The sequence below is a fragment of the Protopterus annectens genome, chromosome 5.part1 (genome assembly GCF_019279795.1).
Source record: "Protopterus annectens isolate FY-2018-M chromosome 5.part1, PAN1.0, whole genome shotgun sequence".
NCBI lineage: Eukaryota > Metazoa > Chordata > Ceratodontiformes > Protopteridae > Protopterus > Protopterus annectens.
In genome coordinates this window covers 449,688,557-449,708,770 of record NC_056736.1, presented here as the reverse complement: position 1 = coordinate 449,708,770, position 20,214 = coordinate 449,688,557, and the positions used below count along the sequence as shown (strand labels likewise).

General features: G+C 40.1%; 1 protein-coding gene across 1 annotated transcript in view; it reads right to left on the bottom strand.

The window, feature by feature from the left end:
* Positions 1 to 20,214, bottom strand: part of POU2F1 (POU class 2 homeobox 1) — a 1,264,626-nt gene that overhangs the window by 983,327 nt on the left and 261,085 nt on the right. The window contains exon 5 of the mRNA XM_044073100.1: positions 18,349 to 18,525. Coding sequence (XP_043929035.1) covers positions 18,349 to 18,525 — 177 coding nt within the window. The remainder of the gene's footprint in view (positions 1 to 18,348; positions 18,526 to 20,214) is intronic.

The following is a 20,214-nucleotide window of genomic DNA, read 5'->3' as shown; positions in this document are numbered from 1 at the left end:
TAGGGGGTTTTTCATTTTTTTTCTTTTTTTTATTAAATTCTGTTTTGTGGCTGTCGGCAATTTGAAGATAAACCCATGTATATATTTAAATATTAGGTGTGCTCTACTGTGGTTTCCATAACCACACCTTCTATGACTGTTTTATCACTATGATTGGTTGCTATGTCCAATTATTTTTTTTACATTTCTCACATTATTGAATTACTATGCTTATAAATACAGTGGGTTGACTCTCAGCTGTCCAGTTACTAATAAAGGACGAAAGTGCTAAACTACTTGTCTTCGTTACTCAGTTTCACCTTATTTTTTAGCCACAGTCCATTTTGTTTTATGCTACTATAAGACTGCTTATAACCCTATAACAGCATGTTCTTTTCTTCAGTCATAAAAAAGCAAAACAAAATTTTCCAATTCCACTAGAAACATACCATGTCAAATGCCACTTTCCTAAATTACTTTAAAAGTGTACATGCTCATTCTCTGTTACTCTACAGTATGTCACAGCCGCAGTCAGTTCCTCATACAAAAATAAACTATGCCATGTAGAACTCAAGTTAAAATCTCTTTTTTTTTTTTTTTTTTTTTTAAATCCACCAGTTGATTTACATTCCACATCTGTACATGTAAACCATACATGCATTTTCAACTTGTATATACTTTTCTATTTCTTTGCAACCATCTTTTCCCAATTAACTTTGCAACACTTTTTCCACAATGGCATTCCTTGCCCTATCCTTGTCTTGCGTTTTTTAATGGTTGCTGAATTTCACTCTTCTACTTTATGAGGTCTTGCATATAAATGTCTTTCTCCTCAGTAACTACTCTTTGAACTACATACAAAAAGACTCGCTCTTTAATCTCTTCTGTTTTCATAACTACTTCGATTTGGAGTTGAAATCCACTTCTGTTTTGAAGAGAATAGAAAGAAATGTGAAATGAGAAAAGGAAATACTAGAGGATATATCACAAGGAAAATGGAATAGCAGGACAGGTATGCTGTGATGCATTACAAAAGCACAGAGATTCAGAACATTTGCCTGGCAGTGCCTACATAAAAATTTTTACACAACTGTTAAACTAGTAAAGATCTTCACAGGGATGGAGAAAGGTCACAGGAAGAAAAAGGGGACCTTAGGCACGCATTTTGGCACTGTGAAAAGTTTAAAGAAAATAAGCACCGCTTATGAGGTCTCTTTCCTCAGAGGCAGTGGGATTATCAAATAATTTTTTTACTGTTGGTTTATCAGGAATGAGCAAAGGATGAAGACAGCTAATGGAAACAAGGATGTCAGTAAGGAAAAAAAAACTGCAACAAGAAAATGGAAGAATGTCAGAGGATGAGGAGAAAAGAGATAAAAAGGAAGGAAAAGGATTCAGTCAAAAACAGGCCAGATGGGACAAAAAAAAAAGTAAAGAGAAGCAGAAATAGAACACAATGGGGATTAAAAATAGTAATAAAAAGAAAATGAGATGGAAGCCTGAAGTAAGGGATGGGAGGGCCAGGGAAAGTACATTTGTGTACACTTACCATAAATGTAGATGCTTGAGTGCATTTCACTGTTGCAGTCATTACATTTGGGTTATCTGCCTGCAGGTAGCCCTCAGCCAGCCTGAATATGATTGTCTTGGACTCCTGCGTCAGATGCCATCTCTTCTTCCATGACGTCAGGGGTATAAAACATGCTGCAGATGCCATCACATCAGTTTTTCTTGCCCCAGATGTCAGGTGCCCCCATAATGGAAAGCAATTATATGTTAGGTTACACCTCCAAAAAAAGCAATACACCAGAAAGCTGAAATACACTAAAAAGTAAGAAAAAATATAGCCAAGAGAAGTCAGGGGGCTGGAGGGAGGGTAACCAGGACTGCAACAGTGAATACACTCTTACTTCTAGATTTATGGTAAGTGTACACAACTGTACTATATTCTTCGTGTTTCACTGTTGCAGTCATTGCATTTGGGTTGATTCCCAAAGCTAAAAAAGGGAGGAGGAAGTTAGAGAGCATAAGGATCAGCTATTAATCCCTGCAAGACTGCAGTGGCAAAACCAGCTCTGGATTTGGAAAAAATATGCATGTGGTAAATGCATGGTGCAGGTATGTACAGAGCTCCAGGTAGCAGCTTCTAGGATGTCCCTGGTAGGGACACCTCTGAGAAAGGCTGTAGAGGTAGATGCAGCCCTGGTGGAATGTAATCTTATCCCCTGTGGGGTAGGTTTTCCATGGTGCTTATAGCAGAAATGAATGCAATGGGGCTAGCCACTTAGAAATGGTTTGCTTTGAAATGGCCTTCCCCTCTGCCCCTGCAGCAAAGCAAACTTGTAACTGTTCAGATTTTCTGAGAGGCATAGTCCTGTCCAAATAAAATCTAAGTTGTCTGTGCACGTCCAAAGAGTGCAGTATTCATTCTCCATTGTTTTGTGGATTCGGGGAAAAAAGTAGGCAAATAAATGGACTGATTAAGTGCCACACTAGACACCACCTTGGGCATAAAACAAGGATTGGTCTTGAAGGACACCCTGTCTGCATGGAAGATGATGAAGGGCTCCACTGCCACGAGGACCAGTACTTCAGACACTTCTTGCTGAAGTGATGGCTAGAAGGAAGGCTGATTTCCAAGAAAGGAATTTCAACTCTGCAGTGGCAGCTGGCTCAAAAGGAGGCAGAGTGAGTTTTTCCAATACAAAGTTAAGGTCCCAGGCTGGAGTAGGGGCTCTCCTGGGTGGTCTTAAATTTTTGGCCCCTCTGAGGAATGGCTTTAGCAGGGGGTGAGAGAAGAGGGGTGGGTTCAGTATTATAATGTGCTGAAATGGCAGAGGCATGAATTTTAATCGACGAGAAGGAAAGGCCCTTGTGGAGCATCTCTGTTAAGTACTGAAGAATATGCGATAAGCTGGGCACCGTTGTGCCCATCCCGAGTCTGGCTCCAGGAGCAGTATCTTTTCCACTTTTCAGCATAGGATTTTCTAGTACTAGGCCCCCTTGCCTCCAGAATGACATCCAGCACCTGCTTACTGAGGAATGCTATTGGAGAGCTCAAGGATTTAGCCAGGCTGTACGGTTCAGGGTTTGAAGCGGAGGGTGCAGAATCTGGCCCTCCTGCTGAGACAGCAGGGAAAGGGCCTGAGGCAGGTGTCATGATTCCAGCAGTGACATACTGCACAAGAGGGGGCACCAGTTCTGGTGTGGCCAGTCTGATGCAATCCGTAATTGTCCTTGGTTTGTCCAGTTTGATGTTCAGCAGAACTTTCGAGAGGAAAGGCAAAGGAGGAAAGTCAAACTGAGAGGCTTTCCCAGGTGAAGGACAGGGCATCGCATCCACTTTCCAAGCTTGACTGTGGGAAGGCCTTGAGCAGAATTTGTCCAATTGGTAGTTCTGATCGGAGGCAAACAGGTCTATCTCTGGATTTCATTTGTTTCTCAAAAGGTCGAATATCTTTGGTTCCAGTTTCCACTTGTGTGGGTCCATGAGATTTCTGCTTAGGTCGTCTGCCAGTGAATTTAGCTTGCCTGGCAGGAATTGAGCTTGTAGGTGCACTTGGCAGCTCAAGGCTGTGTTCCACAGAGCCATGGCTAGTCTGCAGAGAGGGTATGAGTGGGTATCCCCCTGCTTGTTTATGAACCACGTAACAGTGGTGTTGTCTGTCTTTACCAATAATTGTCCTTGAAGGCTTTCAGGGAATTCTGTACAGCTAAAATTTCTTTTTGATTGATATGCAGATGCATTTGACTCTAGTTCCATTTGCCCTGAATGCACTGCCCTGCCAAGTGAGCCCCCCATGCATAGTCTGATGAGTCTGCTGTTAGGGTTTGGACGGCAGGGGGTAGAGTGAATGTGAGCCCCTTGTTGTGGTAGCAGGCCTCTGCCCACCAAAGGAACTCTGTCTTTATACAAGGAATGATAGGAATCATTGATTCCAGGTCCTGAGAATGTTGACACCATAGGCTTTTTAGATATCACTGCAGTTTCCTCATATGCAGTCTTGCATATGGAATTAGTAGAATGCAAGAGGTCATGAACCCCAAGGCTTGCAGGATTTTCCTTTCAGAGAGCTGGGTCTTTGTGGCCAGTAGTTTGAAGTAGGCTGTCAAACTTGTTTCTCTGGCGTGAGGTAAGCCATCTGGGAAGTTGTGTTCAAGCTTGCTCCCAGGAATACAATTTGTTGACAGGGCACTAGATGAGATTTTTTTTCATTTAAGGTGTACCCCAGTGAGGTTAGAAGTTTCTTTACAAATGCCAGATGTTTTAGCAGCATGTCCTGGCTTTCTGCCTGAATCAATCGTCCAGGTATGGGCATATCTGAATATTTCTTTGCCTGCAAAATGCAAAGACTGGAGCTAGACACTTTGCAAATACCCTGGGCGCAGCAGATAAGCCAAAGGGAAGTGCATGGAGCTGCTCTGAAGCGTAGATATTTCCTGCAAGATTCTCTTATTGGAATGTGTAGGTAAGCTTCCTTTAGCCTAAGGTTGCCAACAAGGCATATTTGCCTAGCATAGGAAGCAGCTGTTTAAGTGTTAGCATTTTGAATTTTGGAATTACAAAAAAGGTGTTTAGAATAGAGAGGTCCAGGATAGGACATCAGGAGCTGTCTTTTCTGGGTACCAGGAAAAGTACAGTAAAAACCTTGTCCCCTTTCTTCTGCTGGGACAGGTTGAATAGCCCTGATACTTAGAAGAGAGAACACCTGCTGTTGAGCCTCTGCCCACTGATTTGGGGGTAGGTCTGGCCAACCGTTTCGGGATGGTAAGGTGTGGAAGTGGAATCTGTATCCTTGGAAAACTATATTTAAAACCCATTTATCCTGGGTAATGAGCACCCAGTTTTTTGCATGCAGAGCAATCTTTCCCCCCTAAGGGAGCAGACATTTGAGCAGGGCTTGGAAGGTTTAAGGTTAAGTCATTGTTAGATTTTTCCATAGGGTGTTGTCTTACTACTTACAGCTTTGGAAGTGGGAGCCCCCCACTGATAGACTTGTGAGTACCTTGAGGTTGCAGCCTAGGTGGTCTGCTGTTCCTGGGTTTGGACTGAGAAGGCCTGGAAGAGAACGGAAAGGACCAATTCTTAGGTCAATGCCTACTAAGTCTGGGAGGCTGTACTTGCAGGAAATCTTTAACAGCTTGCAATGATTTAGCTTTTTCTTCCTTTTTTTAAGGATTTCTTCAGCTTTGTTGCCAAGCAGGCGGTCTTTGTTTAAGGGAGCATGCACTAATTTAGCTTTAACATGATCTGGCAAATTTTGCTCCTTAAGCTAATCATGCCTTCTAAGTACAGACCCAGTGACAGCAGCCCTGCAAGATGCTTCTAAAGAGTGAAAACCACATTGCAAAGTAGGTTTACCAACTTGTTCAGCAGACTGCATTAAATCCTGTAATTCTTTATTTTCAGCACAGTCAGGAATCAACGTAATTTTTTGTTTAAGTAATCCCATAATATGCTGCTGATACTTTAACATATGAAACTGGCAGTTTAAGGCCCTAATGGCCAAAGTAGCAGAAGTGTATACCTTCTTATCCCATCTGTCCAAGGCCCTGGAATCTCTATCAGAGGGGGTAGGATTTTTGGCAGTAGTAGCCTTAATGCCTTTAGGTCCTTGGTAAATGGTCTCTGGGTCCGCAGTAGGATTCTTGAAGAGGAATGTGAGAGTCAGGTACTCTACAATACCTATCAGGTTTCCTGGGAGCTGGAGGTAAAGTGTCTGGGGCCAGGTTAGATTCCAAGAAGGCATCATCTACAAATGTCCAGGACAGGAGGGATAGCTAAAGGCCTGTGTTGAGGGAGGAGTAATTATTCCCTAAGCCTCATTTGGGAGTCAGAATAATCCTGTCTTTCCCAGCGGAAATGCTCGCTAAGAGTGTACAAGGTTTCAGCAAAAGAAAAATCTTCTGGAGGGGAAGCAGAGGGAATGGAGTCCTCTGCATCAGAATCCTCAGATGGATTACGGCAAATCCTGGTAATCAGAAGAAACAAATTTCAGAATCCTGATCCGAAGGAAAATCAGTTCTAGGTCTCAGAGGGTGAAGGCAGGCTTCCCCTAATTAAAGTAATAAAATCTTCAGCCATTCTTTTTTTAGGCATATGGGCCAGACCATGCGGTTTGGATGTCGGTTTTCTAGACGTGGGTCGAGTTTTAGGTCTTGAAGAAGATGGCATCAGTTTGAAATTCAAGTCAGTAGGCCTGAATACACCCTCAGAAGCTGGTGCCTGCACAGCGGCTCCAGACCCATCCAAGGTAGAGGCATCCGCAGGTTACATAGTTAATGCAACATCTCGCGGCAGACTCCGAATGGTTCTCTGGAGAGGCCTGCGAATCTGAAGTAGCGGGTTATCAGGGGCTGCAAAAGTGCCTGAGTACTGGCGACTAGCTTAACAGAATCGTCGGTAGCTTTGGACCTATGTGGTCTGTCTTTATCTTTACTTTTTTTGTAATGTCGGTAGTCGGATGGCTTACCTAGGCCATTTCTGGATAGTTAAACAGAGTACCAAAATAATTTGCTGCAAAAATAAACAGACAACTAATAGTTTGTGGTTGATTAAGGCTCAAAACCTACAGCGAGGGAGTAAGGAAGGAATGCCGTATGAATGAAAATCTTTATGAGGTATTTGCTTTCCACAGGTAATACAATTGTTAACTTTTCCTGACATCGGTTAAGAGCAAGAAAAAGGATCCCCAACTGGGTACTTAGCTGCCTTTTTTTTTTTTTTTTTTTTTTGTTTTAAGACTTTGGTTCTGAAACTCGAAAATTAAAATTTCAGGAGTCGGCCGACTGGCACTTGCGAACTGCTTTTGCTTTGGGCACCACACGGCAAGTAAGACTGATGGAATGGCGTCGGCTGCATGTTTTATACCCCTGACAACCTGCCGTCAAGGAAGAAGAGACAGCATCTGACAAGAATCCAAAACTTTGATATTCAGGCCGGCTGAGGGCTACCTGCAGGCAGATAACCCAATGTAATGATTGCAACAGTGAAACACGAAGATCATCAACAGATGATGCAAGTAGCTACTCAGAGAAATAATGTTAGAAAAGAATGTGTGAAAATGGAGAGACTTGATTCAAACAAACTATATTGCATCAGCCTTGAGTTTCATCGTCTTTACATAATGCATTAAAGAAGGGTGATAAAACAGCAAAGTGGACAACTGCTGACACATTAGGAGACACCATGTAAGCAGATTGTATAAAAATTGCCACATGTTTATATGGGAAAAAAAAATAATTTCTGATAAAAACGTCCACTTCTCTTTTGTCTCCAGCTGCATTCAAAACTACAGCTAGTGTGTATTCAAGGCAAACGGCATTTAGCACCAAAATAAAGACATCCATCCTCTTTATTCTTTCTCTTCCTGTCGCTGTCCTACAGCTCTTACTGCTACCACTGCTCTTTTTGTATTGTCCTCCCTCTCTAAACTGATTCACTGTCCATCTTTGTTGTTCATCTTTCTATTTACTTCTCTGTTTAGACTAGTCTAATACATTCTTGTGCTGATGCTTCTTTCAATCAAGAAGGACTAAAGCAAATTTTAGGTCAGCCTTATTTAACTGTCTAGAGTAAACATTTAATTTATATCTTTCCTCCCTCCTCCTATGTCATAGTTGACATCAATCAAACCACATTTCCACCCAAACCTCTCCCTCTGAAAACTCAGTCTTCAGTTATGATTATGCCTTTTTTTCCATTCAGACTGGATGTAACTCAGTACCACTCAGTAAGTATCTTGCTTCATGCTATTTTGGTTTAATATCTTTTCCAATTTTGTCTGGAGCGTTTCTCCCTGGGCCTACGCTGAAAATGGGCTCTGTCCCACTTGGACTTTACTGGTAAACAAATATTAAATAAATTTAGCTAGCAGTTCTAAACTTTCATATAGTAATAAACAATAAAGAGTTATTCCCAATATAATGTATAGTTTTGTGGTTTGGACAACCACACTAACAAAAACCGCAGCCCTGTGACCACTGTCTACCCATTCCCACCATTGTACGTAAAGGATGTATACTCGGTTCTGAAACTAAGCAGTGGAATGTTCCTCATATAAGCATACAGATTTCTTTCTTTTATAAAAGCTGCAGACTTGCATCGTTCTTAACCTTCTATGGAATGGCATTTCTAACCAACAATCGTTTATTCCCACTTTCTCCCTTTGCATGCAGTTTCAAATTTAGTAAACAAACTATAAAACAAGTTCCAAAATACAGTTTATACTTTTCATAGCACTTGTCACTTTTTTCTAGCTACCACTGTTGTTTTTTTAACTAATGTTAGTATCCACAACGCAGTATTTTGGATTATAGTTTCAAATGTCCTCACATGCTTTCCCCTCATTTCAATCATTCAGCTACACTGCCTCTTTTTTTTTTTTTTTTTTTTTTTTTTTTTATTTAAACAGCCATGCATTTGTCCTGACTTGTTCTTGCATTCTTTTTAGTTAAGTTGGAAAAAGAAGTTATGCACTCACCATAACGTTCCATCTGAGTAGTTCTACTTCATTTGTCTTCAACCTGTGGGTCCTCAGATCCATACTGGATCTGACATGGCCGCATTTTCTAGCTCCGGCTCCATGCTCCTCCCCTTACCCAAAATGCCCAGTCTCCCTTCAGATCAATTTGCTGCCTAACAGGTATCAGATACCCGACCAAATAACACCTTATCCTCCAACACAAACATTACAAAAGAACTTTAGCCCTGACAGAAACAAAGATACCAGCAATAACTGTCCGGTACAAAGGACATGTCATATCCCAAAGGATAAGGTTGGGGGGGTAGGGGAAACGGTTGAAGAGAAATGAAGCAGAACTACTCAGATGGAACGTTATGGCAAGTACATAATTTCTTAATCTGAAGTAGTTTACTTCATTTGCTCTACAGCTGTAGACATCATCTTTCAAAAATCCACCCCCCCCCACAAACCAGAATGGATACATCCATTGTAACAATGGCTGCTGGGGATTCATGAACAACGGGACTACTACCATAAGATTTTGAAGAATTGTCCACCATAACAGTCTGTTTAGTCATACCTGGAAAATCTGATCCTGTTTAACATGGTTGAAAAGTTTGGCCCCATTGTACTGAGTTGTCCAATTTAGGATTCTCATATGCGATTTAGCACAAGGCTTTGAGCCAGAGAATTCTTAATAATGGAAAAACTTGGGGTGTTAAGAGTGAATGAAGTTTGAAACTTCCTTGGCTATTGGCAGAACTCTTTCTGGGGCAATCCTGATCCCTGAGCTAATCTGCCCAACTGGTAGCCAATGAAAGAATGTACTGAGTCTGGGTTAACAGACTTAAAAGTTGACTAATACCCAAGGGCAGAGACGGATTAAGCATAGTCTTGACCTCATCAGCAACTTCACAGATGGGGAAGCCAGTTGTCTAGATAAAGGAAAATTTTCACTCCTACTAGACAGATGAGAGCTACAGCTGTAGCCATGCATTTGGTGAACACCTGGAGGTCTGACTAAATGATAGGGCCCTGAACTGGGACAGCGACTCTCACCAGAAAGGTCATGAGCTTCCCTGAGGCTTTATTTTGATGTGGAGATGTGTCTTACAGGCCCAAAGAGGTCATCTAATGGCCCATCTGCAGACATGGCAAGATGTACTGCGGCATCATTAACAGGAACTCCTCCTCCTTCACTTATTGATTCAGTCAACTTAGGTTGTGAATATGTCTTGGGTCCGGTGTCTTTTTGGGCACCAAGGACAACCTAGAATAGAATTTGGATGTGATCTGGTGCGATGGTCTTTTTTGGAGGAAAAACTGAACCTCCTTTATTGGCTGCCCTTTGTTGATGGGGTGGCACTGCTGGTGGATGATACGGCAGGTTTCTTGGGCATTTCTAAAAATGAAATAAACCTCTGAAATACTTATCTACCTGTCTGATGTGATTGCCAACCACATGCTGAAGTGGAGGGAAAGCCCCCCCCCCCCCAAGACTGCCCCAAAGTGGGACAGCCAGGCAACTGCTCAGGACTCAATGCCAGGATCCAGCAAAGAATCCTCTATAGCCCTGACGGATCAGACAGCCTCTGTATCTGGGGCGGCATCCTGATTGGAATTATCTACCCTGGGGCTAGAGAGTTCTATGAAACCACAAAAGTTTTTGGCTCCTTCCTGTCAGCTTTGAAAGGACCTCTGTGGAACAGAAAAGTTAACCAAAGCAGTCGAGAGCATCTTGCCATCATGGTCACAATGCTACAGAATTTTCTTTACATTTTGCCTGAAGGAAAGGGCACTGAAATGCCACCTTAAATTGTACACATCTATTAGGTGAAGCCCAGTCTGTCTTCATAGCAAGGCCTGAAGCCCACTGCTACAGCTGCATCATTTGCAGAATTCTGAATCAGCCACATGGTGAGACAACACAGACGAAATGGTTGCTACTTGGTACTGGAGTTCTTAGATCAGCAGGCAACTCTTTATACAGTTTACAAGGCTTTCTATGCCAGTTTTCAATAAAATCCGATCGTATGCACCATTACAGTTTATTGCTCTGACAGAAAATGGACTTAATGCATACAAGGTGCTTCTCTAATCTATCCATCAGATTCTCCGTTCAGGGGACAGACAGCTTGCGCATCCTCGGAGTCATCCTTATTGATGGCAATGGAAATTATGAAGCCTAGAAGAGGGCCCTTACAGTGCTATCTATACTTGAGGACACGCAGCACTCAGGCTTCATGGGAACAGGTTCAATAATGTCAAGCTGCTTTCGAACTTTGTTGAATACCATAGTGTCCAGTTGTGTTGGGGTGTGGCACACCCAGGATGCTAGGGTAAAGGACTTGTAGGCCTTTTGAAAAAATTCCCCCTTTTTAATTTCTCCAAATCTTTTGGGTTGCTGACACCATGACACGAATGGACCCCATTCCCAAGTCAAAGTATGATTAAAGTTCATGAAATTAGTACTGTTTCAATCTTTGATGTCAACCAAAAGTGTTCTTTGTAGCACTTATAATGTGCCTAGTAATGACTCCTGCAATTCATACAGAGTTACATGTACTGGTAACAAATCTAAACACGATTCTAGATTTTGTTTTACAAGTCCCATTGCTCCTACTACTTCTATTCAAACTGTCTGGGTATCTTTCTTCCACATTGCTCTCATTTCTGCTTGCAAATCTTTATATTGTATGACCGTCTCTCTCTCTCTGTATGCAAGACAGTGTAGTCCCTGGGTGTAGCAATTTTAATGATCGGTGTTACTTTTATCTTTGAACCACTATATCTGGTTTACTTGCATCTATCTTTTGAACTGTTGGTAATGGGTGAACCCATGTGATGTAGACTTTTCCTAGGATTCTTTGTGGTTCATGTTTCCAGTGCTTTTCAGACACTTCAATACCATAATGTTTGCACAATCCCCAGTGCAACAGTCTTGCCATATTATTGTATCTTTCATTATACAATCCTTCTGCCATTAGTATGTCACACCCAGCAACAAGGTGTAAGACTATTTCCAACACCTACATTTGTCTGTTTCTCCCACATGTTCAATGGACTTTGTAAACAAATGTGTACGTAAGCCCATTATCTTGGACTGCCAATATTAACATTTCATCTCTTGGTTTAAATTTGCCTCTCTTTAACCATTCCTGCATTTGATCCTGATCAATGAGGTTCTTCCAGAAGTTTTCTATACTTGCAACTATATTCATGCATTTTCCACATTTCTTGCTTTGTCATCTGATTGTTCACCTTATATTCTTTTTGTTTTTTTGGCGCCTTCAGTTGCTGCCCGATTTTTATCTATTTCTGGTTTGATTTCCATTCCTGCTCAATGCAGACATGCTTCTGCTAGACTAAGCAGGAAAGTCATCTTAGATTTATTCTCATGTTTCAAAACTTTCACTACTTTTGGGTCTTGGGAGGTCAGCATATGTGTGCAGTCCCCACACTTGCAGAACTATACATATAATCAATTTCAAGGAGGCCCATACCTCTTTCAGAACGGGGAATATATAATCTTGGTATGCACCGATTTTTATACATCATTTGGTGAGCATGAAGCATCCTTGTTTTCCTGTCTAATCTACCAAACACGTTTTGGGGAAGTCAATCACTCCAAAACTGTAAGATAGGACAGGACGAGCAAATTGATTTATAGCTTGAATTTTGTTCCTAGATGTCAACGCTGTTTCAGGATTAATTTAGGTATTCTAAAATATTCCTTACTAAGTTTTATTTGAATTTCATGTTTTTATTGTTGATCCTTCAGTTCCCAAATATTTATACACTGCCTCTTGCTCAGGTTCTTTTACATCATATTCTTGTTCCAAATTGATGTTTTCTTGGTGCTGTAGTTTTCCTGCTTTAAAGGTTGCTTTTGCACATTTATGAAGACCAAATGACATTCTTATATCTGAAAAAGTTTTGACTACTTGCAGTTGTGCTTTCAGTTCCTCATCTGAGTTGCACAGTTTTAAATAAACAAAGGTTTAGAGGTCTTTACACTTTGTTGTTCTCTAGGAGCCAAATTATAGCCACAGCCTAATCTGTTAAGTAGACATCTTAAAGGGTTAATGGCAAGACAGAATACCAGCGGTGCCAGCAAGTCACCCTGGAATAACTCCCTTTGAATTTTTATCCCTGGAATGATAATTTGCCCTTTATCATGGCTTAATTGCAAAGTGGTCTGCCACTGTTTCATGGTCACTGTAATGTAACTTATCTATGTATCTTATACATTTAAGCACTCTTATCCATGAATGTGGGATACTATCAAATGCTTTTTTGTAGTCAATCCATGCCATGCTTTGGATTCTTCCCCTTTTTACAGTTCTCCATTATGACTTTCTTTGATTACCCTTTTGCTCTATTGTCAGGATTGAACTTTCTTCTAAATGACTATAAACTCTTGTCGGCATCAATTCTGGTGTATAATTGACATCTCATCAGAAAGCAAGTTTCTGGTCTATAATTCTTAGGATAACTTGCAAGTTCACCCTTATGTAGGAGCATTGTTTTTCCTGTTAATCGGCTTGGTGTCTCTTAGGGATGCGCATATAAATACTTCTTACTCATGGCTTAATCTTCTTGCAAATAGATGTTAATACTTTTAGAAGTTAGGTAATGCATCCGGGCCTGGGGTTCTCCAATTGCAGGCTTTTCTTAACTTGATCTCAGTCTCTCTGGCTGTTATTTCATCCCATTTCATATCATGTACCTTTGAACTATTCTTTCTCTTACTTATTCTATACATTTAGCACCTTTATGTTCCACAGGATCTTTATAGATATTTCTCCAAAATGTATCTATTTCTTCTTTTTGGGGTGGTCTTTCAACTCCTTTTACCTTGTTTTCCAATTTTCTATAGACCTTGTTAGGGTCATCAAATTGCTTATTTTGTACTTTTCCTTTATATTTATCTGTATATCTAAAGTTTTTCTGCCTGTGCTGACATTTTTAGTTCATTTGCAACAGTGCAAGACAGATCCTGATCAGTTATAATACTGCTCATTGCTTTTATCACGTCTATCGTTCCCTCTTCTATATTCCCATAACAGTGACGCTTCTCATCTTAAATGTTTTATAGTTTACTTCCCTGATGGTATTCAATTTCTCCCCTTCTTTCCCCTTAGTACTAGCTGCACAGTATTGACTTACGTTATATCCCATGGATCTCCAAGGACAGTCCTAATTACTGTATTCATTTGTTTTATCAGACTTCTGATTTTTTGGGTTTTATTGACTTTCTGTAGCAAGCCAGCACGTAAAACTCTACTGCCAATAATTAGCGGACCGGAGTTCCGCTGTGGCGACCCCTAACCGGGAAAAGCCAAAAGAGACAAACAATTGACTTTCTGCAGTTTATTTCTTTCACTGATCTTAACATGTCCATCTCTACTCAATCAAGCAACTATTCTCCTAGCTCATTTTCTTCTAAACTAAGGGCACATTTTTTGTTCTCCATTTCCTGTGGCACATTCTATAGAGAGTTCTATAGCATCATCCTGTGGCACATTCTCTTCAATTTCATCCTGTGTCATCCGTTGCTCTGTCATATAGGAACTCACTGGCCTATCGATCCTCAACAGATGATGCATCAACGAGTTGCGATGATTTCCTGTTCCTTTCCTTGCTGTCCAGCTTCAAGTCAACATTTATACTGGTTTCCTGTGGAACACTCCAAAATATCTTCAGATAGCAAAGACACAGTTGCTTCCTGTTCCACTGGTTTCTCCTTAATTTGGATGTCTATTGCTCTAGCTTGCTGTAGTGCTTTGAGTTAAATTTTCTACACTGAATCCTTCATGTCGAAGGTACTCCATAACCTTAGTTTCTATTTCTTTAACTTCCCCATTACTAATCTTCTCGTCTATTCTTCCTTTTTGTCTTACTTTTTGTATTGTAAAGCTTTCCATGTCCAGACTCCTTTGCCTGCATTTCTCTTCAAATATCTTTAGGGCTACCTTTTTTGAGCTGATTTGGCTTTCAACTTTCATAAACATTACACAATGTCTATATTTCTTTTTTTATACTTAGGTTTTGCATATTTTTTGCACTCAGATTTTTTTTTTTCTAAACAGATCAAACTTTCTTGGTCTATATAAGTTTTTTCACAAATCTGTTGTATTAATGAAATGCTTCTGACAGTTTTTCTTGTGGAAGCATTTTTCTTTCCTCTAATTTCTCTCAATCGTTTTGTACACCTTGTGTATGGACAATCTAGGCTTCTTGCATAATAGTAATAATACATAATTTCTTTCTTGTCCTCAACAGTCCTCTCTGTTGTCTTCATGGCTCTTCTTTGGCCCATCAATTTTTTGTGATTTTTGTAGACTGCTACTTCCTTTTACAACAGGGGGTGATCCTCCCCCTGGGCCTAGCCAAGACCCATTATAGGAATTTTCCATATTTTGAGGATTCTACTCTGTCATTTTTTCCAGTCCTGGCACCAGTGAGCCTATCAGGATTGGGCACTTTTTTATTCTGGGTCTTGTGTTTTATTCTGGGTCTTGTGCACCCATCTTTTTATTTTTGACTAACTTCTGTCCATCATATATGCTGTACAAAATAGTCTATATCAGTGTTGTCTTGGTGAGATTTTGCGAGAAATACGGTCCAGCTCATGAAGGTACTCACCAAGACTTCAGAATGTATTCAATTGCAGCAATACTACTCAACTTTCCTTGCTGACTTCTCTCCACTCCAGTGAGGTGGGGTAAATGGGCCAGGAATCCCTCGGCCTCATCACCTTCAGAATCTCAACAAAGGTTATATCTTCAAGATGAGATTTGGGCAAAACCGCCTATTCATCAAAATCTGTATCTGGGGAGGAAGACTAAGGGGAGGTCAAGCTACTTCATCTTGCACTTCCTTTTCCTGGAGGGGACTGGATTTATCATCCTCAAAACTCTCAATGGAAAAAAGCACCCAAAATACATGCACAAGATATGTGCAATGCAGAACCAAGAAATCCTTTATCCATTAGGAATCACGACATAACTCTCAAAGATCCTTGCCACTGTCATGGGCAAAATCAATATCTCCTGTACCTACAATACCAGGGAACTGAAGTTCTCTCCTGCATCAAAACGTTAACAGATACATCTGGGCCCAAAGTGCAAACCACCCAAGATCCCTACACCAGGGCAGTCAAGCTAGTGGCAGAGTTGTTCAGCAGCAGTACCAACCATTCCTGAGCTGAAGTAGTCTTAGATGTTGGGACCAAATGATCAAAAGTCAAAGCCACTGACATGAACAGTGGTCACAAGACCACTGAGGTCAGTGTTGGCACTAAATGGTTCAAAATAAAGCCCTCAGCTAAAGTAACAACTAATTTCAAGGGCATCAACTCTATCATTTTCTGACACCAAAGGAACAGAAACAGTGACTGGTGTCAATTCCAACAATATCAGCACAAAAACGGGGGCCACAAAAATAACAGCAGAAAGGGACAGCAGGGTCTCTTCTCAACATAGAAAAAAAAGTTAGATTCTCAACTAGAACGTCTTCTGTGTGTAGACATGCGTGAATGGGCGTATCTTCGTTGAAGGCTGTGCGTTAGGGCCAGCAACTCGGCACATAAAAATCTACTGCCAATCATTAGCGGACTGGAGTTCCGCTGTGGCGACCCCTAACCGGGGAAAAAGCCGAAAGACACAACAACTGTAAAGAAGACAGGTAGGTCTTCAAGATGGCAGATATCTGCTTCCATTCAACAAAGGAAAGACTCCCATAGAACCTAAAAGAAGCAAAGGGTGACCTCAAAGAAAGACATTTCGGCAGCTCATTTTCAGAAGAAAGGCTGCTAAGCCCAGCATCTTGGAACAAAGTCATTCTTCTCTGGACAGTCTTAAGGGAGATGAAAAGGACCTTGGCAAAGATCTTCATAGATAAAGGACTGTGTCTTGGAGTAGTTTCCCTGGGAGTTTTAGTTTGGGACAGGTCATTTAAAACTGCTATTACAACCACATCAGAGTTGTTAAACGTACGTGGTGGAAACTTTACTGGAGACATCCACAGATGTCTTGTCTGTTGGCAGAGACAGAAGCCAATAGGCCTTTCAAAACCACTTCACTCCCATCAGAGATGGCCCCCTAAAACTCACATTTTTACATACGCCAGTCTCCAAGATTACATGTGGCCCTTTTTCAGGGGAATAAAGTGCCCACATTTTTTTAGTAGTACAAAACAAGTTTTGGGTCCTTTTCTATGTCCAGCCCTAGTGAGAAGTTACAACAGAATTTTTATTTTCTTATAAGAGATGAGGAACAGGAAGGGGAAGAGAAGGGGAAAAGCAAGAGTATGGAATCAAAACAATGTAGAAAAATCTTCTCAATTTCAATACAGCAGTTAGTGAAGATAAAAATCACTTGATCCAAAAAGTATTTTTAAAGTTCAGGCTCACAGACTGATATGTCAAAGCTGTAGGTCAGGAATTATACAAGGTAGGAGCTTGAACTTGTGAGATTTGCTGCCTTGGGGTCTATATTAGTTCGCTGAAGTCTAATTACAGCGAACAGCTGTTCATCAAACCAAAATCACTGATAACTGAATGGAGTAACATTGAACGTTCACATCAGCAAACGTTATTCCCAGGGAAGGAAATGACTTGGCCAGCACAAGGGATTTTACCCTTTCCCCCACTGTAGTGCAATCTTCGAGTTGGTATACACAAGTAGGGAGTGTGTGGGGAGGGCATATCCTTTGATGTACTTGGGTGCGTGTGTCGGTTGGTCTGCTGGCCAAATAATTTCCCTCCCTGGGAAAAATGTTTTCTAAACAGCCGGTTTGGTGATTTCGGTGCCAAACGTGACCAGTCCTTTTGTTACTGTCCAAACAGGATCAGACCAAAAAAACGAGTTTCAAGTTAAATGCTAAAAAATTACCTTTGTAATACTGAAAAAGTGCTATTAGTGATGTAAAGCAAGACACCATACATCAACTCAATAAGAGAAAGGAACTGCAGACATTTCTAATAGCATCATGCAACAATCCACAGTAGGTAAAGGAGCTGTACAGAAAAAAAAAAAAAACAGCAGAGACTGTAAATAATGGTTCTGTATTCGTTTCTATCTAGAGTAACGAATTACATCCTAAAGCCAATAGCAAGAAGGGCTCAGGCAGAAGAAAAGAACAACACTCTTATTAGCCAGGTAGGTCCAATGGAGACGCAGTCCCTTTTCAAGGACAACCTGGGAGCAATATCTGGCTAAGTGCCTTTCTAACTGTTACACAGAAGGCAAATTAGGGACAAGAGAATTAAACCCTGTAACTCGGGAACTACATATCACAGTTTTAACCCTCCACTCCAACTGCCAGAAACTAAGCGAGAAAGCAAAGTTACACACACATTTCAAAATGTACAATAAGCAACAGAAAAATGGATGATAATTTAACAAGCATCTTCTTTGACAAGAAAAGTACCCCAAAAATGAACAGACTGATCCTGAATGTAGAGTTAGAAGATATACTGTGGCCAAATAAAGGAAATTCCTACTAAACAAAAACAGTGTGGGGCCATGATTCACATCTCCAGACTTCACAATGTAGAGAAGGTTTCTCAGGTGCTGTGTAACGTGGGGAATCAGGAAGTGCTAGGTAGCCTGAAAATGTTTTAAGAGCTGGAGTGACTGAGAACCTGAAAGTATTAGTCTTACAAGTAAAAAATAAGAATCCACCAATGTGAGACTGCTGGCTGCACCAGACCCAGCCTAAGTGTCACTGGACATGAAGACATATAAACAAACTAAAGAAGTTGGTATAGTTGGGAAGAATTACAAAGAAGACAGTATACAGAAGAGGTAGCAGGTAAGTCCATAAAACGAGTGCAGCTGGGAAAAACTAACCCTACTAAACCACACATTACTAAAATGTACACTATAGAATCCCTTACCTGTGCAATTTGGATGGGCTGTGACAAGGGAATCTGTGTCACTGGTGTTGCTGCTGAGGCAGAAATGGTAGCTCCAGCAGCATTATGTTGAGTGGCGGAGTGCTGCACAGCAGCTGCAAGCAGTTGAGCTTGTGCTTGCTGTAGCAGCAGCTGCTGCTGTGCTGGTGTCAAAGTCAGCTGCAAATAAAAAAAAATTTAATTCAAAAATCAAAACTGCAAACTTAAGTTCAAACTGTTCACTACAGCAACTTTTTCACCATTTTATATAACTTTTGATGCACTTTAAAAACATGCGAGAGGAGGAAAACACTTGTCAGCTTTTAAAACTCTCATAGTTGGTCACAGCAGAATGATCTCAATGGCCATAAAACCTTTTTCAGGCTTATATACAAAGCTTAAATTAATACTCAAACCTACTGCCATTCTAACAAACCATTTAGGTGCAGATACAAGAATAAAACAGACTAAATTTAACCTTGCAAATATCTATACATCTGCATCGATATCTAGCTATACACACACAAAATGCTGCAATTAAATCAAAGGTGCTTCAACAAAGTATTAGTTTAAGGGTGTGCCACTTGCGCAAACAGCTTATTGTACGTTTTTTATTTTTTATATTTTTTCCCCTAACAGATTTGTTTTTCAATTGAATTGTACAGGTTATAGGTCACACACATTTTGTTATATATATATATATATATATATATAAATATATATATATAAATATATATAAATATATATATATATATATATAAATATATATATAAATATATATATATAAATATATAAATGTATATAGATATAAATACACACACACACACACATATATATATATATATATATATATATATACACACACACACAAAAGAGTGTGTGTATGTATGTGTGTGTATATGTATACAAATACATACACACATTATATATATATATATATATATATATATCTACATAAACAGACACACGCACACAGACGCACACACACAAACAAATACATGCAACGAACACCGAATTTCAACTTAAGAAAATAAGAAATGCAAACTAAAAACTTCAGCATGCATAAGAGAGAGAAAGCATCCAGAGAACCAGCAGTTTAGTGATTTCATCCATTATTATATAAGAACTTCCACAGAAATAAAGTAAATGTAAAGACAGCCTTATAACATGTAGTACAAGTACTAAGTCCACCAATCAATTTCAAAAATCGCTAAGTGATGGTAAATTCATTGGCCAATCAATCTTCTGATGAATAAACATAAGACATTGACCAATCAATCTCGTGTTGCATAAACAGACTTTCGTCATCTCATGAGTAAACATTACTTAGTACACAAGAACCACAGCTGCAGAAAATATAACCTCCATCGAAATAGTCACCCAAGTAATAAAGCAATCAATGGCTGGTATTAGTTAAAATAATAATACAGTCAAATGTTAAAGAAATTAAACTAATTTAACCATCTTAACACACATTTCAAGTTTAAAGAGTCATTAAGTCCTGGTTCAGATTCTGCTCCCAAACGGAGCTGCCACATGAGTTCCTTCACTACTAATAACCCAGTGCAATCCCCCAAAAATACATCCACTTGCTAAAAAACACAAAAAAACAAATTTAGAAAAGTTATTGCAAGTACAGTGTTGTTCTAAAGCATTATGAAACTCTTTAGCTCTTATGGCTCCGTAATTTTGTTTAATATGGTCCGAAAGTTTTCTACACGTTTTCCCTATGTAGAAGAAACGACGCCACACAAATTGCAGCATACTGTAGGTTTGTAGTATTGCAATCAAAACGATTAGCAAAACCAACAGTGGTGTGATTACGCTGAAATGAGAGGTTTGAGACTAAAATAATGCACTGACAAAAAG